Below are 22,079 nucleotides of genomic sequence, written 5' to 3' on the forward strand. Positions count from 1 at the left end.
AGGATCACCTCCTTTTACCTACTGATCATGCTTCTTTTGTTGCAGCCCAGGGTACGGTTGGTTTTCAGGTCTGCAAGGGTACATGGCTGCCTTGTGTCCAGCTTTCTATCCACCAGTACCCCCAGGTTTTTTGCAGCAGGGCTACTCAATCCTTTCATTCTCTAGTTTATATTGGTAATGGGAGTTGCCTTGACCCAGGTTTTTTTCCCTTTTTTTTTTTTTAATTATTTCAGAAATTATAAATGCTAGGATTAATTTTAATCTCTGAATTTATACTACTTCTATCAAGTTTTAGAATAAACTGACTCTGTTAGAGGTTACTTCTCCCTGTTGATCATTGTTCATGATTATCAAATGCAGATAATATTAATCTTCCAAATGATATTTATGTAAGATCTAATTAGTTTTCAGCTCAACGTTTTCAAGCTTCATAGTTCCATTCTCTTAAGGATACTCTGACACACTAGATATAGATTTCTCTCAGCAATCTGACCTTTTTTTTGATGCAGTACTCAACTTTGTGACGATGACAATTAGTGTTTGTTTGGAGTAACTTAATTAAAGCCATTCAGACCAACTACGGTTATAAGTATACTCCTCCTTAATTCTGTTTTCCTTGTATGTTTAAAATATATACCAAGTCAGATCAGTGAGTAAAGAATTTCCACTGAAAAATACGTTATTGGATTAAGCTTGTCACGTAGTTTAAATATGTGTTTAGTAAAAACTTACTAGACTGCTATTAGTTCTTTTGGCACACAGCTTATTATACTGTGTATATTTATATGAACTACTAACAATCATTGTTTTTTAGATAGAGAATAAAATAATAGAGAATGAAATGTTTATGTGTAGTGCAGGATGTTCAATGAATATTTTTAAAGGGATGGGATAGTACAGATTTCCACACTTCATGCAATAATAATCACAATATTGAATTCATAATATGGAGTATAATCAACATTTGATATTTGTAACTGAATATGTAAATTTGGAAATACTTAAGTAAAATTTCACATTAGGAGCTCAGTTTTTTTAATAGAGCAGAGGCAAATATTATCTTCTTTTTTAATAATCTGTGTAAAAGCTGTTGTGTGTTTCAGGGCCCATCTACTGCTGTAAAATTTGGTACAACCTTTAATCAGTGTATTTACAATATTTCATTTCTGAAGCTTTCTTTGAAGAAATTTCTATATATGAAGCTTTCTTCTTTGAAGAAATTACTATATATTTTATATGTAATTAATATTATATGCAATGCTTTTACATCAGAGACATAGTTATAACATTTTTAAAATAATATGACGCCTATGTGAACATATCAATTATATTTCTGTGCAGGAGCAAACTTCCATGCAGTGGCCCTAGAAAGCACTAATAATCAGGAGAAGCTGACTTAAGTGCTTTTTCAACCTCAGGAAGTTTCCCATGTCCATCACAGTAATCCTTGACTCACAGCCAGAAAACCCAAGGCTGTTCTACTGCATGTTCCAGTTTGTCAGCTCTGGTGTTCATGCGATTGTTTTGTTAGCCAGTTCAAGAAGCCAGTGAAGAACTGATCCTCCCAAATGTGTATCTGGATGTTAAACTTCCTGACCTAGCTTGGTACTATTTGTACAGATAATATACATTGTGTTCAAAGGCTTGTATGCAACAAAGTCAACTTAAATCAGTTCTCTGTTCCCACTTCTGCCCACTGTCTTGTTGTGGCTTAAGTGTTAAGAGTAGTCTCATGATTACAATAGCATCAGACAGTTGATCTGGGCTAAGAATTCTTTTACTTGTATTCGTTGGGTTAAAATAGCATCAAAAAGGTTTTAATGTGCCTGAAATCCCTGGTCTGAGTTCATATGCGACTTCGCAAGTGCTTGCATCATATTCTTGCTTCATTTCATTCTTCACGCACAATTGTGCAATCTAATACCAACACAGTTTATGTGGGGTGGATGTAATTTTGTTAAGGTTTAGTCAATAACATTGATAGGAAGAATAAAAAAGTACATGTATGTTTTAGGGAATCAAATCCAAAATTATTTTCACACACCTGCAAGTGATGACTTTCCATGAAAATCATCTCATCCTCCTCTGCTTTTGCTCAAGTGTCTTTGTCTCTCTGAGTATATAAATGAGTTGATATGAGCATACTAGCATTACATGCAAGTCAGCACCTCAGAAACCTTGAAGTGCTGCCCATGCAGACACATACAGTCATGCTGCTTAGGACCAGCCTTATTTCAAAATTTATAATTATTCACATTGAGTTTCAGCTGTCTGAAAGAGATAGTACTATGAGAACAGATCATTTTATACATTAAGAATTAAATCTAAGATACTATTTGGTCTTGAAAGAACTCTAGCAAATTGTATATAATGAGATTGTAAGGCTGACTATGTAGCAAGTGTACTTCAGTGAGAAAAGACATGGTTGAAAACTCTAGAAAAGAAGGATGCAGGTAGAATCGCTACTGTTTCAGGATACTTTTTACTATTAATTACTTTTTTCAATTAATTAGCTATAATTACCCTTTTGAAAGTAGTAGTATTGAACTTGACCTCTTGTTTCCGTTACTGGAATTATATAAAGAAACCATATTGTGTTTGTGCACTTTCTGCTTCCTATTCCTTGTTCATTTTAGTAAAGAATTAACTTAAGTCAGACAACTTCAGTCTGCAGAGCTTGTTCTGAGTTGAAGAGTCATCGATGCTATGATTGCTTACATGTTTGATTATAAAACATTTGAAGTGCACTTTGTGTTATATCTTGAGTAGTTTTTCTTCCAAACCCTTACTGTTTCAGACATGTGACAAATCTCTGCCTAGCAGCAAATACAGAAAAATAATTGTCTGCCCATTGACACAAGATAATTTAATCCATTGCTGTACACTTCTACTATAAAAAAAAAATCTTATTTTATTGTATGCTGTATTATAACAAGAAATTGTCATAGAAACTTACATGACTGCTTATTCCAAAAACTTCCATTACCTGCATTACCTACTGTTCTTAGCATGTTAATACACTGGGTTACCAGCACTGAAAACACATTTGTTTTTTTCTTCTTGAATATAGGAGTGAATAGATTATTAGGTTGACAGCTTGTTTTTCAGTCCATATCCTTCCCCAGCATTAGCTTGTGGAAAAAGTTTAGCTTCTTTTGATCAATGAGTAACTGTCTTGTGGTCATGACTGCTAATGAAGATGATTAGCAGAAACCAGCTAACATCTATCGAGTAAGCGACCTTTCCTTGAAGCAGGATGCTAGTGACTGATAGTTTTAACAGATGATAAGAATAGTAAAGGCTTTGTAACTTGTCACTTTTACAAGAAAAGTGATGAATTTTTCCTCCTTTTCTTTCTTCAGGTAATTTGAAGATTTCTTCAGTTTCTTTTCCTCTTGTAACTTCTTATTAATTTTGTGATTCTATTTCATTGAATCATTCAAAAGCTGTCAGCTGTTGTCAGTGGTCAGTGTGACTGTCTGCACTGGTTACCTTTCTTTCATGTCTCCTTATTTATTACAGCCCTGTAGAAAAATACAGATGGTTTTATGTACCAGATATGGTTAGATAGTGCCTTTCGGGTTGCAGAGGACCTTGATGTGTTTGCACTCTGTGCTGTTCTAATCCTTTAAATGTGTTAGGTTTGACCAGCTGGCAATTAGTTCCATGAAACAGAAACCTGCAGGCAGATGTGATGGATAGGACAGTTCAGAAACCTCAGGAAGTTCTCCTGAGTGTATGCTTACAGCTCAGTTGTGCTGAAAACTGAAGTTGTGTAGATTATACCTGTTTCCTGAGTAGAAAATGATAAAATGTTTTACATGTTGATCTTTGTTTAAGTTACTTGTAATAGGACATTTATTTAGATAGTATGTTTTGTGAGTTATCCTGTTTTGTATTCATTTTTCTTATCAGGATGACTTACCTATTTATAGTTTCATTTCTTGGTTCAGCCTTCTCACCTTTCCAACTCCACTACTGTCTTTAGTTTGAGAGCATAAACTTTCGTGGTGTACCTGTAATGATGTGTGGCACACCAAGGGATAGAAGGGAATCCACAAAGATCTAACTTTGGGGCTAAGAGTCCACCATTTAATGAAGATTCAGATACATCCACTGCAGTAGAGTAAGTGCCTCAATTTCCATTTCCATCACCAAAGTGACAGGGCATATAAACCGTGATGAGTAAGAATGAGTTTCTGTTAATGCTTAAAAAAAATTAAATAATGAAGAATCGAGGAATGGTTTGGCTTGGAATGGACCTTTAAGATAACCTAGTTGCAATTCCCATGCTATAGGAGCAGGGACACTCCCCGTTAGATGAGGTTGTTCAAAGTCCCATCCAGCCTGGACTTGAACACCTCCAGGAAAGGGGTATCCACAACCTCTTGGGCAATCAGTGTCTCACCACCCTCACAGTGAATAATTTCTTCCTAATATGTAGTTTAAATCTACCTTCTTTCATTTCCCCTCATCCTGTTGCTATATGCCCTTCTAAAAAGTCCTTTCCCAGCTTTCCTGTAGGCCCCATTCAGGTACTGGAAGGGCACTAAAAGGTCCCCCAGAGCCCTCCAGCTGAAGAGCCCCAACTTTCTCAGCCTGTCCCAATAGGGGAGGTGCTCAAGCCCTCAAAAAGAAGAGGAGGCAGAAAATACACAGACTGTAATAATTTGTTTTAATTTAAATGAGATAATAGCTGCAGTACTTCTAAACCAACATTTTCTATTTAAAACCAACAAACAAGACACATAAACCTGAGAGGGTAAGTGTATGATACCCATACCTAATGCCTCTGTTTTGGGCATATGATTTGAAGACCCTGTCGCCCTTACTTCTTGTGCCTGCAGTAGAGTCTTGCATTTGTCTTTCTGTGACTGTAGCATTGCAGTGTAACGACTGTGAACCGAGGCGCCCCGCACGTTGTTTACACAATATATGACGTCACAGGCAAAGAGGCATCGCGTCACTCCCAGTCTCGGTGACTTGCCTTGGTGCCGGCTCTATTTTCAGCCGGTTGCCGGGCAGATTTGCACAGGCGTCCTGGTGGTGACTCAGCTCCGCGTTAACAGATTGGTTGATGCAAAGCGACTCCTCCTCAGCCAATCCCGAGCGGGTCTGCAGATTTCCTGCCGTCAGCTGCCGTCAGCCCGAGGAAGCCGAGGCTCCGCTCCCTGCGGAGCTGGTGTAGAGCAGGCGGCTGCGGGGTTCCATCCTGGGTGCTTTCGGCATTGAAAGGACGGACCATCGCTCCACGTGAACAAGCAGCCTTCCAGCTCCGCCAGATGTAAACATTATGGAAAATCCCTACCGCGTTTTAATTAGCTGAAATTATGGAAGCTGGATCTTTCACATCTTGAACACTTCTTCCCCTCAGTCAGATGTAATGAAATTGAGAGTTCAGCAGTGACTTCTGTTTGTGGAAGTTGTGCTTTAAACAAGTCTAGCAAGCAAACCCAAATAAATAAATAAATAAATAAAGCACGTCCACTCCTGAAAAATGATATCTTCCCTAGGGAACGTAAGGATAATACTTCATAATAACCAGCAAGTTCCCACAAAGAACTGACCAGCTGGTGTTCTAGTTGTATTTTATGTTCTTGTATTTTTTGCCACTGAGAAAATAGGAGTATTTGCAGAGAACTTCTAAATAATGTTTGTAGGTGTGGAAAGCATTGAGTGTTTTTTAAAATCAGCATCACTTTTGTTTTGTTGCTAGTTTCCTTCTAACATTTGGTAAATGACCGCTAATGTCACATGGTGTGCCCTGATTTCAGAGGCATGAGACTGATACCGAGTTGCAAGCGTTTGAAAGTCAGTTGTCACATTGTTGGATATCCTGAGTCTGTCAAATTATCACTTGAAAATTCACCCAAGAAAGGACAGAAGACTACATTTTGTAATGTGCAGAAAAACTGAAATGTGAATTGAACATTCCGCATCACTTTTATAATTTTCTCAGATTCTTTTTTTCTTCTACGTACATGTATGTGAATAATTCATCCAGGTTGCTCTGGTTTTCATTTTGCGCTATCAGAAGTCGTGTAAGTTTTACACTGTAAATGCCTGATGGCAGTTAGGATCACTTCTGTGGAATTATTAATCTGTCTCATATTTAGAATATTGTAATTATTAGTTTTGTGCCACAGACATAACTGCAGCGTGGAGCCAGGAGTTAGACTTGATAATTTTTGTGGGTCCCTTTCAGCTCGGGATGTTCTGTGATTCTGTGTTATACAATGAAACATTTCTCAAACGGATGTGAAAAAGCACAAACTTTATATAAAATTAAAGAGTTAGTTTTTAGAGAAAGAAATATACTTAGTGGTTTAGCTTGTGCTAAAACTCAGCTCTCTTAAGAATGTTGTATTTGCTGTTACAGAAATTGAAACAGCAGCATTGCTTTAGCATTTGGAGATCTCACAGCTGAACTGAAAGCTGATGTTTTGAGTTGTCAGTAGAAGTAGAAATCCCTAACACTTTGGTAAGAAGACAGACAGCGTCTACCACCGTTGCCCAGGCTGAGTTCTACTCAAGCAATTTCGCTTGAAGGGAGTAACAAGCAAAACGACTGTTCTAATTAGTTCACAAAGCTGTTCGCTTCCAGTAGAACAAGGTTCTCGCGCAGAGCCTCATGGGCTTTTGTTGCTGGGCAGAATGTGAAGAGCCGCAGTCTGATTGGCTGCTCCATCCAGCCAATCAGAGGCTGGCGCTCGTTCCGCGGGCCGTACCGAGACTGCCGCCTGGCTTCCTGTGTGGGAGATGAGGGCGTTTGCGCGGGCGTCTACCTCTGCGGTGCGCCGGAAAAATTGCAGCTTCTGCTGCAGTGTGAAACGGCCACTGCTAGTCCTCTCTAAACACGGCAGCGAAATAAGCTAGAGCCTTAATTAAAGAGAACTTCGGTTTGCTGTACGTAGAGCAGGTGAAACAGGACATGGGGTGATATAATTTCCCTCAGAAAATGGCACGTTGTTCTTTAGCTCTGTTGAGCCAATACTCATGTATGATTAGCCTAAGAGGGAGGAAAATTCATCACCTGTGGTGAGCTAGAAACAATACTCTTTGTACTTACTGTACGTCTTCTGCTGTGTTTATTGCAACTTTAACACAGTAAGACATACCTGTGTATGACATGATAAACAGGCGTTAGCGGCACCAAAAGATAGCACTGGCGTTAGATTTCAGCATGTGTTCTGGAACAGTGTACCATGAGTTTATTTTTTCTTCTTTGAAGATAATTCCTACTTACAACAGCTTGCATTAACTTACATTGCTAGAGATGATTTCAACTGAAAACTGCTTCTTAGGAGCTGCTGCTTAAGAGGTAGGTTTTGTGCATTGCTTTGATTCTCGGGGACTCTTCCATCTAGAGCAGTGTAGTCCTGATCATGAGCTGTCTCCATTTCATTGATGTCGCTGTGCTACATTTTAAGTGGACTTGCATACTGGGGTGCTGCTTTTCCTGATCAGAGTCTTTTTATTCCCTTTATATATAGTTACTGTGTTCTTGCAAACGTTTTATGGTTGCATTGCTTTTAGGCAACACTACATACACTAGCAATCTTGTGCAAATGCTGTTCTAGACTGATGATCTTAGGCAAAGCCCATGGAACACAACTGCAGCTTTCTTTCCCCTAGTGTTTCCATGACCTTCTCTTTGTCCGCTGCTTGTTGCCAGGCAGGATTCAGGGAGCTGCTTGCTGATTGGCTGATATTGAGCAGCTCCTGTGCTGCTCCTACGAGCACACTGTTATAGGCGGTCCATTGCAGTTAAACTGATACCTTCCTTTGTTGTTGTAGAGCTGCAATCTCTTTGCAGACTAATAATAACAAGGTATATATAGAAGGAAGTGGGGAGAAAGCTTTCTGGTTGGCTGAAAGAGAAGCCCTTTGTGTATTAACTACAGTGGCACATTTTGGTTTTGCTATGTACTGTGTATTTGGTAATGGGAAATAGTTGCAGATTTATTATTGGAAGGACGTGCCTGATGGTGTGTTTGCTTGCCATCCTGAAATATATACGACATTCAGGATTAAGGTGAAGAATTCTTACAGAGCAAATATTTACAGTGTTTTGTGTTTCAAAATTGATTATTTTTCTGGTGTGCTTTATTTAAAAACATGAACAACTGCTCAAAATCTACCAACTTAGTTTCAGAATTTAACCCTTACCCTCTTAGCTCTACATGCGGGACTCATTGTGTACTGCACTATACAAATGCCTTTTCTTGAAATAAAAGGTACACCTTCATTGGCTTTTGTCCATCATAACCAAGTCACGAATGTGATGAGTAAAAATTGAGACTATCCAAATATCATACACATGAAATATATTGCAAATGTAACTAAACTTCAAGTTAATTGTTGAGTTTAAAAGGAAATTATCTAAATACATGATTTTTTAGAACAGTGAGAGTTTTAAGTGTATTAGTTTAAGTCTGAATTCCTGTAACCTGCTGTAGCATTCCCTTCTCAAAGGAAACCGCTTTACCGCTTTGAAAGACTGGAAGGCAAGTATTTATAAGGTAACTGCTCATTGGTTTCCACGTATACAGGCAAACCTGTCTGAACTGGTTACTGATCTATTTGTTTCTTGTTTTATTCAGCTCTCACATGAGATCTGTTATTTGGCTGCAGTGTGCTCCCTTGTGGGTATGGCTGGAAACATTTTAAGCCTGGTCTGCAGTGATACGTGATATTTAACCAATGTATAGTTTTCGTGTTTTAATCTCACCTATGTCTAAAGTGCTGTAGATTTTTGGGAGTGTTCTTTGATTTCAAAAGACTGTGGCTGAAAATATACATGGATTACTTAAATAACTATCTGACAGTGGAATTTTGTAAAACTTTTTTACAGGTTCATTGTATAATTACATTAGAGGTTTGTCTTTTTTTGATAATATCATTAGCTGTAAATAAAACACTTTTTTAAAAAAGGTGTATTAGAAATTTAAGCTTGTTAACTTGGTATTTTTGTTCTAAGTAAAAAGGTGCATCGAAACAAAAAGGTATTGTGATGTTTCAATTTTAACTGTTACTTTGGGAAAATTTGAAAATGAAATGTATTTCATTATACTTTACCATATTTTATGTTATACATATATAAAAGAATAAAACACAGTTTAGATAATTAGGGACACTAGAACATGCAAATGCTATTTTGTTTTAAGTTACATTTCATGATTATACAAATGATGGACTTAGGAACTTGATTTTTCAAGTTTTGTGTGACAATTTTTATTAATCTGTTAAAGTATCATTTGGTCACAGTAAGATTGTGAATTTTGTGGTATGTGAACTTTAAGAGACTTTAAAATTCTGTGTAGTGCTCATAAGAGAAAGCACTGTTATTTGGGAAATCAAGCTATTCTTAATTTTGAGAGAGAGGCCCTATATCTTTGTAATTAACAGAAGGCGTACTAGTTAGTTCACCTATTGTGAGCCCTAAGAAATGTTCAATGTTAGACATGCCTGGCCATTTTTTTCCCCCTGAATTAGCTTTATGTATCTGTAACATGCATTTTGAAGGGCATTACACTCATGGAGCCATGAGTATGATGATCAGTGTTGTATTATGTGACAGCCTGATGCATGCTTTTAAAGTGATGGGGGAAAAAAAATCTTTATTATTTTCTTAAGTAGAAAAATCCATGCTTCTGAAATGCATGTGTCTGAAATAGGTTTTTCTTTGCGTTTCCTCACTTCAAGACTGTGTTGAATTGCTATGTTACTTGAGTTCTTTTCTTGGGGAACATGAAGATATTATATTGGCATGTAGACAGCCTTAAAAAGCTACTAACAAGTCATCTGGTGTTTTTATTTTGTGTGTTAGGAAATGGTTATGGGGTGAGAGCATTTTCTAAAAATGCGTAAATTGATTTTTGAAATAAGTGTTGCTTTTTGCTCCCACTGGTGGCAATAGAGTCATTGTCAGTCATGTCCAAAAACTTGTTCAGACATGCAAAAATGCATTATCTTACTAGTATTGAGTTTATAAGCAGTTGATAAAATCTTCAAAGATTTTAACTATTGCCAAGATGTGAATGCATCTGTTATTTAAGTGCTGTCAGTTATACAAATATGAAAATTCAAGACTGTCAGGAAAAAGATTGAAATAATGAGTAGGGAAATGTCAATGATATAGAATGGTACAGATATAGAAAACGAAGAGGGAAAAAAAAAGCCTTATATCTCTTACCATCTCGCCTTTGCTTTTTGACAAATTATGGTAACTGAAGGTGATTGAAGCATTGATTGTATAGTACGATATGTTGTGGTTGTAAGATCTAGAGTTTTATCTTGATAGCTGAGAGTATGTATTCATCTGAAAATACCCGAGCTTAGCATCACAGAAATGACAAAAATAAAGTTGTTTGGAGTAAACTAGGAAGTATCCAATGGAGGACTACCAAAATGATAGAGGTGAAAGCCTAAAGCACCTATGAAGACAAACTGAAAGAGCTTGACAGCTCTTACCTAGTGAAGAATACGCTGAAGGGCACTCATACAGCTATTCCATTGTTGTAGACAAGCCTGCTTATAAAGAGGGTGGATCCAAACTATTCCTGTGGTGGTTACCAAGATGCAGTGGTCAAGGGTTACATACAGCATAGGAGGTTCAAGTTGGAAAAAAAAACCCAGGAGGGGTTAGTACAGCACTGGAACAAGTTACTTTTAGGCCATTGCTCTTTGTCAGTGGTGTGTAGTGATAGGACAAGAGCCTGACCTCGCTGATTTGCCTCTCACCCCCATTTAGAAGGGGAGGATCTTCTTACTCAACCTGCTGGCCATGCTCTTGTTAATGTACCCCTAGGATGGACTTTGGCTGCAAGAGCACACTACTAATTCATGGCCTACCAGATCAGTCAGTTAATGCTAAAGCATCATATACTGTAATATGTTAGTCTGGAATAGATGTTGATACCTATCTCAACTGATGCAGCTTTATCTGACCCAGTGCATAAGCACTTGATTCTCAGACATGAGATGGTGGACTAGATGATTTTCAGAGGTCCCTTGTAAAATAACTACTCAGTTCCATTATAAATTCTTTCACTATATTGAAATTTTCTTAGTTATTTCAAATAAATATTTTTGTCATTTATTCCAGTTGTGGTTGGTTTTGTTTTTGATTTAAATTTGTCTGAAACTCCTGACGTTACTTAGATTTAGAAAGGTGAAATAATTATCGACTGATAGGACAAGACAGTTTCTATATTGGGAGAAGAGTATGCTTGCTTTTACACTAGCCCAATACCATTTCTGGCTAGAAACTCCATTGTATCATTGCTGTAAAAATATTGAATTGATTATAGTCTTTTACTACGTAATGTCATTAAAGTAATTGTGCGATCTCAGTGATCTTTACATGCTTGTATTTATGTAGCATACATAGAAATCTGCACTTGATTTTGATGAGGAGAAGCAAAATTTAAGCATTTTGTAGGTAATCATAACTTGCTTCAAAATGTGCAGAAAGCAAATTTCAGCTGTAGTCTTTCTTTAAAACATCTGTAGTAATAATAATAAAAAAATAATGTCCGTCATAAGTCTTATGCAATTTTTTTTTTTAAGGTTCAAGATGGATAGCGCAGATGAACCTCAGAAAAAAATCTTCAAAGCGCGAAAAACAATGAGAGCAAGTGATCGACAACAACTAGAGGCTGTCTATAAGGCTAAGGAAGACCTGCTGAAGACAGCTGAAGTTAAACTGTTTAATGGAAAGCATGAGAATGGAGATTCTGATTTAAATTCTCCTTTAAGCAGTACAGTCTGTACGGAGGACAAGAGGGAAGTTAATGGCCTAGTGGATTCTAATGAAATCAGTGAAATCAAAAGCCCTGAAAGTAGGGCAGAAAGCATTGTCAGTGACCTAGAACCTAAGTCTTTCTCTCCAGAGAATGTTACTCATGAAAAAGATACTGATATTACATTAGTTTGTGAGGCTGAAAACAGAGTGCTTGGTAGCAATAAGGTTAACTTTAATGAAGAAAATAACATAAAAGATCAGTTGAGCCAAAGAGAGGGTGACACTCCATCAGAAGGTGAAAATAAATCAACCTGTGATAATAGGTCCTCTCCTGCAGAGGAGGAAAGAACAAATGACATAACTGTTATTTCTGATTCACCTGTTGAAGAGAAAAAGAAGGCCGGAGAAGTAATTGCTGAAGATTCTATTGGAGAGGAGGCTATTTCTAGCAGTATGGAAACTGACCAGGAACCAAAAAATAAAAGAGATGGCACTGCAGATCTTTCAGAAACCATAGCTGAGAAGGCAGTTGATGAGTCAAGTGAAAGTATTCTGGAGAATACTGACTCTATGGAAGGAGATGAAATTATTCCAATTTTGGAAAAACTAGCCCCAGCTGAAGATGAGATGAGCTGTTTTTCTAAAAATTCTCTGCTTCCAGTGGATGAAACAACCCCGGATTTAGAAGAGAAAATGGACAACAGTTTGGGTTCACCACTGAAGCAAGAATGCAGTGAAAGTCTGCCAAAAGAGGCTTTCTTAGTACTGTCTGATGAGGAGGATCCTTGCGAGGAGAGGGAACACGCTGAAGTGATACAATCAAACAAGTCAGATCTTCCAGGTAAGAGTTTTGTTTACATCAGTAGCTTTGATTCAAGTCTGGGATTTTGCTCATTTATTAAAATGGCATACAGTTGACGTGTTTCTAAGTCAGTATCTAAGAATTGCAGTCTTTGGGGATTATGCAGGTATTTCCTCCTAAGAACAGCTTTGAAACAATGAATTTTAGGAGTATGTGAAATACATTTCAGTATGTTTGTAATTGAAGCTGATAAACCAAATTTAGTGAAGTAATGAGCTTTTTAATTTTTTACCAGCATTCTTTAGAATTGCTGGTTTGAGCATTTGTTCTTGCGTTAGTGTTGTGAGCAGCAAATGAAGAATTTTGAAAGGCATTAAAATGATACTTTATCATAGACAAATTCTTAAAGGCAGTAAATGTCTAGCAGTAATATGTTACCCTAACCAATGGTAAGTATGAATTTTTATCATGTTTATGGTATTTTTCTTCCCTGTTGCCATTCCTAAAAGGAAAGAAAGTGTCAAGTTGGATAATTGTCACACACAAGTATTTGATATATCAACTGGTTTTGTTTGAGGATTCTATTCTGGCAGTGTATATTCCTGTAGTAATTTTAAGTCAGGCATATTATGAATGTAGGAAACTTTCAAATTCTGCATCCAAACCTTAAATATATTGTCTTATCTACAGATAAAACAATATTTTTATATCATTAAATTACTATTTGTTCTTTCTGTAGTTTGCACTCTCAAGAAATCGCAGAAAAACCTAGAACCAGTTCATAGTTTGCATGCTCATGTACACATGTTCATTGGCTTTACAAAAGACAGTCTTTTCTGCTATTCATGTAGTCTTTCAATTTGAGGTATGGAATTTGTGGCCTAGAATGACTGAAATTAACACCAAAAATTATCACTAGATATCTTTTGTACCCTCCTAGTTCCCCCCATCACTCTTTATAAACTTATGGGATGAGTGGAAGAGTATAAAAGGGAGTAATTGCCAGACATGGTACAAGATTTGTTGGGAAAGAACTATACTAATTAATTGTTCCAAGGGAGAAGAAACGATTTCAACTTCCTTGGATGTTCACATAAATTTTAAGAATGTAAACATGCTGGTAATGCAGACATGGCATAAAAATCATTTGTTTCAGGTTTCTTTCACCGAATGATGATACTATTAGAAAGGTTTCAGGAAAAAAAAGCAAACACAAACCATGTAGATGATATTGCTTTATTTAACTCATAGTGGTTTTGTCTGACTTTGGTGACTATCAAAGCTGGTTGACGTTTGAAAGCATTTAATATATGGAACTGGCACTTCAGTCTTTTTATGCAGTTAGCAGAAGCAGCACATAAATTCTTGATGTTAAACTGATGTTCTCTGGTCTCTTGTTGCTGTCACACAGTTTTGTGTGCGTAAGTATTTTTGGGACATGGGTTACTCTGTCTTACTGTTCACTTCTGAAAAATAAAACCAATGAATAATTTATGGATTTATTGTCATTGCCTTCCACTTGTAGTTAAAAGAAAGCTGTTGCTTCAAGCTGCGTTGTTGTTAGCATTTTATGAAATAATGACCACAGTAAGCCAAATGTATTCATTCATGCTTGACTGATTAAGATTCCAAGAGATTTATCAAAATTGCGCTGTCTTTGTTTATGAGAAGTTAGCACCCATAGCTTCTTACCTGTATTTTACTGATGATGAAAATGTCTTTCACTAACTTGGAATAGCAGTTTGGGTCTTGAGTAAATAACAGGAGACTGAGAGATGAGAATGTCATTCTAGCCATGTTTCAGACCCTTCTTCCTTTTCTGGTGCTAACCTTTAAATTTATGCTAAAAGGAGAAATAATAGATTCTGTAGTCTCTTCAGATAATTTTATTTGGGTATTAAAATCCACATTCCTCTGGAATTGCAAAAGTGATACCATTGTTTAAGTAAGATCTTCCAGAATGTATTTGGAAGTGGGATATGGTAAAGAGAAAAGAGTACTGTGTATAGAAGTGTAGAAATTGTAGTGCATTATGAGTCTCTTCTCTAAAATGTGTGTTACAAATAAATTAATGATTGTTGTTCTTATCACAGTTTAAAGCTTTTCTTATTGGATATGAATGAACTTAGGATAACAAGTTGGTGTTTGTTTTTTCACATCTTAATCAGAAAGAAAATACCTCAATAGGTTTCTAGTTAAAACTCTTTCTCAAATAACCAAGGTTAACTGTGGAGTTGGCTCACCAAGTTAGGTGAACTGCTCTCTCAGAAACCTCCTAATAACTGTCTATATGTTGGGAAGTTTTTTCCTTCTGTCACTTGGAGTATCTTTATGCTTGCACGAGTTCTATTCCTTTGCCATGACCTTTTACATGGAGACTGACTCCATCTTCTCAGTAGCAACCTTATACGTATTGAAAAGCTATAACACCCTGTTAAGCTTTGTCCTTCTGTCCTGAACAAGCCCAGCTCCCTTAGCTTCCTTCATAGGCTTCAGCCCCTTAACTGTCTCTTGCTCCTTTCTGAGGGCAGTGGCACAATGAGCACCAAGTAAAAGATAATAATCACTTCCAGTGATATGCTGCCGATGTGTCCTGGTTTCAGGTGGGAAAAAGTTGTTTTTTCTTTTCATAGTGTCTAATACAATGCTATGTTTTTGCTTTGGTCAAGAAGCAATGTTGATAACACGTGGCTATTTTAGTTAACTGTTGAGCAGTGGCTGTGCAGAGCCAAGAATGTTTGAACTTAACACTGCTCTGCCAGCAAAGGGGAGATGAGGGGGTCACAAGTTGCTGGGAAGGGACAGAACCACGATAGCTGACCTAAACTGACCAAAGGGATTTTCCATCCAATATGATATCACGAGAAGAAACTTTAAATTAAACTGTTGGGAGTTGGCTGGAGTGGATGCCAGTGCTTGAGGACTGCTTGGGCATTAGTTGGTGAGCAGTAAGCAATTTCATTGTGAATCACTTGTTTTGTAAACAAAAATAATAATTGCAGTAGTAATATGTCTTTTCCTTTTCTGTCTTAGTTTTTTATGTCAACTACTTCATGTTTTTTTTCCCTTCATTCTCTTCTCTTGCTCATCCCGCTATGAGGAAGAAAGTGAGCGAATGACTGTGTGGTATTTAGCTGCCTGCTGTGTAAACCACAGCACAGTGTTTCTGTGAATACAGCTCAGGATGCTGTTGGCTTCTTTTCATGCCAAGATATGCTGCTGTGTCACACTTGGCTTGCTGCCTATGCAAATCCTCAAAGCAGAGCTGTTGCCTAGCCATATGGGCCTAAGCCCTCATGTGCCATTGCAAGGGGTCTCCCTTCCCAGGTGCTTAACTTAATACTTGATGAATATCGTAATGCATTTGTCAGCCTGTTTCTCCAGCTTGTTTAGGTCATGATGATTCCTTTACATAGAGAATTCTCTATATGTGTAACCTTTTAAAGTGTATGTAAACAGTTGTACTTGACAATCTTGAAGGTCTTTTCTAACCTAGATTCTGTGATTCTGCACTTTGGCTGTGTAAAAGGAATTGAAAGAACCTCTTGATTGTACCTTTGCTCGGACTTTAGGTTGAGGATTGTTTCATGTGATGTGGATTTAGTGGATACTGAAACTTCTAACTTGGAAATGGGCATGTAATTGTGCCTCCAGTGTGTTTGCAGCTCTGCCTTAGGAAGAGCCATACTGATTTTCTGAGTATTAGGCAGTATTTATGATATACCCTGAAAATTAAAGTGTGTGTTACTTTGTAATGAGCTCAATATTATTGCTGGATCAAGATTGGGATTTGACAGGCATATTGTATTACTCTGGAAGGTTTCTGTGCATAGAAATACATGTGTAGCAGGTGATGCCATGCTTAGTTTTGTGTCTTAGGAAAATACAGAATAGAAAATATAAAAATCAATATAAATCTTTTTAGCCTGTGTAATCAAGAGTGAAATAATGTTCATGTAATGCATCATTATGAGAAGTAAATAACCTAGAAGGCACACTGAATGTATTTAAGATACGATCAGTGTTCTTGCAGTAGCAATATGAGCTACCGGTCTTTAGTAGTTACAGAAGGACTCACACAAAAAATTGTAATATCTACAGTGGGTATAGAGGATCTGAGGTGGTGATTGCTGAAGAACTGTTGTGTCAACACAGTACTCTGTGATACAAAACTAATATGCTTCCTGCTTAAAACTCCTTTTTAACTTAGGCTTGTGTCTTGCTGCCTTTAGAGTTGCATGTTTTCACAAATTTACAGGAGCTGTTACAAAGTTCATTTAACTCAGATTTTTCCTTTGCACTGTAGGAAAAAAAAAAAACAAAAAAACTTTTCACATTTTATTTGCTAGATTCAAGAGTACATGGCATACATTAGCCAAACTCTATACGTAATGATAGTACAGCCCAGGTTAGAAAGGACCTTGAAAGATCATCAGGCTCCACTTTTTGTGGGCAAATAAATCCTAGATGAGGTAATTTCAGTTTGGTTGCATCTGAGAAACCTCCAGTGATGGGGATTCTACCATATCCTTGGTGATGTTGTGCCAGTGATTAATAATTGAGATCATGATAATTAATTAATAATTCTTAAACCAGGACAAAACTTCTCCCAAAACAACTTGTACTCATCTCCCTGTGTCTTCTCCGTGTGGCTGCTTGTGAAGAAAGAGCTCCTATTCCATCTAGGTTACTAGGATACTGTGATGAGCCCTCTTAGAGCTTTCTGTTCTCTGGAATGAAAAGACTTAATGCTATCAAGCCTTTCCTGACAAGGCAGGTTTTGCAGCCCTTTGATTGTCTTTGTGGCCTTCCTTTGCACTTTTTCCAGTCTGTCCACATCTTTTTTGAATTGTTGGGGCCAAAACTGGGTATGGTACTCCACATACAGCCTGACAAACACTGACTAGAGTGGGAAGACATTTCCATCTGTGGATGCAACCCAGAATCTGACTTCCCTTCATCATTGCAGCAGTGCACTACTGAATTGTGTTCAGCTTGCTCAGCAGGACCCCCAGGTCCCTTTCAGCAAGGCTATGCCACAGACATACAGATAATGGTCTGTACTGGACTCTTGGTGAACTTATGTGCAGACCTGCTCTAAGCTGTTATGTCCTCATGAGTATGAAAAGTGCTGTTCTGCAACTGTATCATACTAGTAGGTGTATGTAGCATTTCCTTTTTTTTAAAACTTTTAGGTAGGATTTCATCCAGGATTACCACTCCTTACAAGAGGTAGATTTTTGTGCTTTCTTGCGGTTATTGTCTGGGCACATCAGTTACTGCCAGTCTGTAAGGAGAACATTTTGGTTACAGGATTATGGCTTAGTTAAAGTATTACTGTACAGTGCAGGGTATTTGCAAATATTCCATATTTGCCTAAACGTATTCATTATTTTTATTTCCATTTATACACATACTGGCAGAACTGTCATCAAACATGCATTCAATCAGCTACTACAGAGATCTGAATGCTTGCAGTTGTAGGAGTTGTTAAAAGGTATTTTCAGCTGTTCAGTGACAGGAAAAGATGTAGTAAGAAAAAAAAGAAGAAAAAAAAAAAAAAAAGAAAGCTGAAGATTTCAGTTCCACAGCAAACAAAGTCAGTTATTGAGATGACTGTGGTAAATACAGTGATAACATAATGATATTATCAAATTCATTCTTTTTTTTAAAGATTGCATTCATTACTTCTACTTGTCGCAGCTGATCAGTGAAAAATAAGTTACTATCCATTTTTAAAATTGTCTGTATGATTCCTAACTGTTACAAGGTTAGCTAGGGTTGTGTTTAAACCACTTTTAGTCTGTGTGTAGAGAGAGTGATGGAAATTTGTAAGCAGTGAGCTTCCTCAGCCTTGAAATTGCTTTGTAAAACAGAGACAACAACAAAACAAAAAAAAGTGAACAAAACCCACACATGAAAAAAAAAAAAACCTTTAGCTTTAAAACAAAACATTCTGGACATGTATCTTTCAGTGAAATGCTGTATTTTTGGTTGAACATTTAAAGTCGGCAACTTTTGGAAAAAGTACTCTTGAACTTTGAGAGTCTCCTTTAGATTCTGAAGCGAATGACTCTTTTCTCACAGGTAACAATTACGTGCATGAAATTTAACTGTAAATCTTTAAAAAGTAAGTGGCATAGGCACTATGGCACTTAGTTACCTTGAACTTAGTTACTTTGAACCTTAATTATTTAACTGTAAATTATTTAATTATTTATTATTTATTATTATTTAATTATTTATTATTTAACTGTAAATGTTGAACCTTAATTATTTAACTGTAAATCTTTAAAAAGTAAGTGGCATAGGCACTATGGCACTTAGTTACCTTGAACTTAGTTACCTTGAACCTTAGTTACTTTGGCACTTAGTTACCTAGGCAGGCTAACTATGACCTTGTAGCTATTACAGAAACATGGTGGGACCTCTCCCATGACTGGAATACTGGGATTGATGGCTACAAGCTCTTCAGAAGGGATAGACAGGGAAGAAAGGGTGGTGGCATAGCTCTCTATATCAAAGAGTGTTTTGATGTTGAAGAACTAGTGGTTGGAAATGACAAAGTAGAGTGTCTATGGATAAGGATCAGGGGGATAGTCCTTAGGAGTGACATCGTGGTGGGGGTCTGTTACAGACCACCTAGTCAGGATGAAGAAATAGATGAGATGTTCTATAAACAACTCGTAGATGTTGCACGATGGCCAGCACTCGTTCTCATGGGGGACTTCAACTTCCCTGATATATGCTGGAAATACAATACTGCGCAGAGGAAGCAGTCCTTGAGATTTCTAGAATGTGTGGATGATTGCTTCCTGACTCAGCTGGTGCAAGAGCCTACCAGGGGAGATGCCTTGCTTGACCTACTTTTCACTAACAGGGAAGGACTAGTAGGGGATGTGAAGGTTGGAGATTGTCTTGGCCAGAGTGACCATGAAATGGTGGAGTTTGCTATTCTGGGTGCCGTCAAGAGGGTGACTAGCAAAACTATTACCTTGGACTTCCAGAGGGCAGACTTTGACCTGTTCAGGACACTTGTTGCAAGGGTCCCTTGGGACTTGCTCCTGAAGGGTAAAGGGGTCCAGGAAGCCTGGATGCTCTTCAAGATGGAAATCTTAAAGGCACAGGAGCAGGCAGTCCCGGAATCCTGTAAGTCAAGCCGGAGGAGCAAAAGACCAGTGTGGATGAACCGGGATCTTTTGTTGAGACTCCGAGAGAAAAGGAGAGTCTATGTCCTCTGGAAGATGGGTCAGGCTACTTGGGGTGACTACAGAGAACTGGCCAAGATCTGCAGGCAGAAAATTAGAAATGCTAAAGCCCAGCTTGAAATTAGGCTGGCTACTGCTGTAAAGGAGAACAGGAAACCCTTTTACAAATATATTAACAGCAGGAGAAAAACTAAGGAAAATTTCCCTCCTTTACTCAACGAGGCAGGCAATATAACCACAGATGATAAGGAAAAGGCTGAGGTTCTCAATGCCTTCTTCACATCTGTCTTTAATAGACAGGACAGTTATCCACATGGTACTTGCCCTGACCTGGAAGTCTGGGACGGGGTGCATAATGCACCCCCTGTGATTCAAGCAGAGACGGTCAGAGATCTTCTCCTCCATCTGAACTCCCACAAGTCCATGGGGCCAGATGGGATCCACCCAAGGGTGCTGAGGGAGCTAGCAGAGGTGATTGCCGAGCCACTTTCTGCCATCTATCAGCATTCCTGGTTATCTGGAGAGGTCCCACAAGATTGGAGGCTTGCCGATGTGACTCCCATCTTCAAGAAAGGCCGTAAGGAAGACCCGGGGAACTACAGGCCTGTCAGCCTGACCTCGGTATCAGGGAAAGTTATGGAACAGATGTTATTGAGGGAGATCACACGACACGTGCATGGCAATAAAGGGATCAGACCCAGCCAGCACGGGTTCACCAGGGGCAGGTCGTGCTTGTCCAACCTCATCTCCTTCTATGACTGGGTGACCAGACAGGTAGATGAGGGAAAGGCTGTTGATGTAGTCTACCTGGACTTCAGCAAGGCCTTTGACACGGTCTCCCACAGTATTCTCCTAAGGAAACTGGCAGCCCGTGGTGTGGACAGGTTCACTCTTCTCTGGGTGGAGAACTGGCTGGAGGGCCGTGCCCAGAGGGTAGTGGTTAATGGAGTTAAGTCCAGCTGGCGTCCTGTAACGAGTGGTGTCCCCCAAGGGTCAGTTTTGGGGCCCATCTTGTTTAATATCTTTATTGATGACCTAGACGAGGGAATTGAGTGTACGCTCAGTAAGTTTGCAGATGACACAAAGCTGGGAGGATGTGTCAAACTGCCTGAGGGTAGGGAGGCCCTTCAGAGGGATTTGGATAGGCTGAACAGCTGGGCTGAGCAAAATGGGATGAGGTTCAATAAGGCCAAGTGCCGGGTCCTGCACTTTGGCCACAATAACCCCATGCAATGCTATAGGCTTGGGGCAGAATGGCTTGAAGAATGTAGAGAGGAAAAGGACCTGGGGGTGTTGGTTGATGCTCGGCTCAACATGAGCCGGCAGTGTGCCCAGGTGGCTAAGAAAGCCAACAGCATCCTGGCCTGTATTAGAAATAGTGTAGCCAGCAGGAGCAGGGAGGTGATCATCCCCCTGTACTCAGCTCTGGTACGGCCGCACCTCGAGTACTGTGTTCAGTTTTGGGCCCCTCACTACAAGAAGGACATTGAGGCCCTGGAGCGTGTTCAGAGAAGGGCAACAAAACTGGTGAGGGGCCTGGAGCACAAGTCTTATGAGGAGCGGCTGAGGGAGCTGGGATTGTTTAGTCTGGAGAAGAGGAGGCTCAGAGGAGACCTTATTGCACTCTACCACTTCCTGAAGGGGGGTTGTGGTGAGGAGGGGGTAGGCCTCTTCTCCCTGATAAGTAATGACAGGACGAGAGGGAATGGCCACAAGTTGCGCCAGGGAAGATTTAGATTAGACCTCAGGAAGCATTTCTTTTCTGAAAGAGTGGTCAGGCACTGGAATGGCCTGCCTAGGGAGGTGGTTGAGGCACCATCCCTAGCGCTGTTCAAGAAGCGTTTAGATGAGGTGCTAAAGGACTTAATTTAGTAGTTGGGTAGAGATAGTGATAGGAGGATGGTTGGACTAGATGATCTTATAGGTCCTTTCCAACCTTATGAACTTATGAACTTATGAACTTATGAAAGTAAGACAGATTGGTTTTGAGAAAATTGTGTGGCTTGAATCATTATTATTTCTTACATAGATTCATAATTTGGAAGAAAAAAACCTCATAATTTCAGTTTGTGGTTTTCGGATTCCCTTTGCTGATTTATTACGTAACTTTAGTTTTAATCATCCAAGTAGTGTTCACAGTACAAGAAGAATTCAGTGTAAAGAGACTAAGAGTATTATCGTTGCAGCCGCAACTTCCTCTAAAAAAGCCTGAATAACTAGATGAAAATAGAAATTGAAGAAGTGTAGCAATCAAGTGTTATATAACAGAATTTACTTGTTTTGTTATATTCTGGATCTATTTTAATGTAATACTAATAGTCAG

General features: G+C 38.5%; 1 protein-coding gene across 5 annotated transcripts in view; it reads left to right on the forward strand.

The window, feature by feature from the left end:
- ATF7IP (activating transcription factor 7 interacting protein) overlaps window positions 1-22,079 on the forward strand; it is a 97,220-nt gene that overhangs the window by 37,953 nt on the left and 37,188 nt on the right. For all 5 annotated transcript variants that reach the window (XM_065742812.1, XM_065742810.1, XM_065742811.1 and 2 more), the window contains exon 2: window positions 11,572-12,587. In XM_065742812.1, the coding sequence (XP_065598884.1) occupies window positions 11,579-12,587 (1,009 nt within the window). In that variant the 5' untranslated portion in view covers window positions 11,572-11,578. The remainder of the gene's footprint in view (window positions 1-11,571; window positions 12,588-22,079) is intronic.

Source organism: Cyrtonyx montezumae, unplaced genomic scaffold (assembly GCF_038088225.1).
Source record: "Cyrtonyx montezumae isolate F1298 unplaced genomic scaffold, pur_monq_1.0 scaffold_3, whole genome shotgun sequence".
In the NCBI taxonomy this organism is placed as follows: domain Eukaryota; kingdom Metazoa; phylum Chordata; class Aves; order Galliformes; family Odontophoridae; genus Cyrtonyx; species Cyrtonyx montezumae.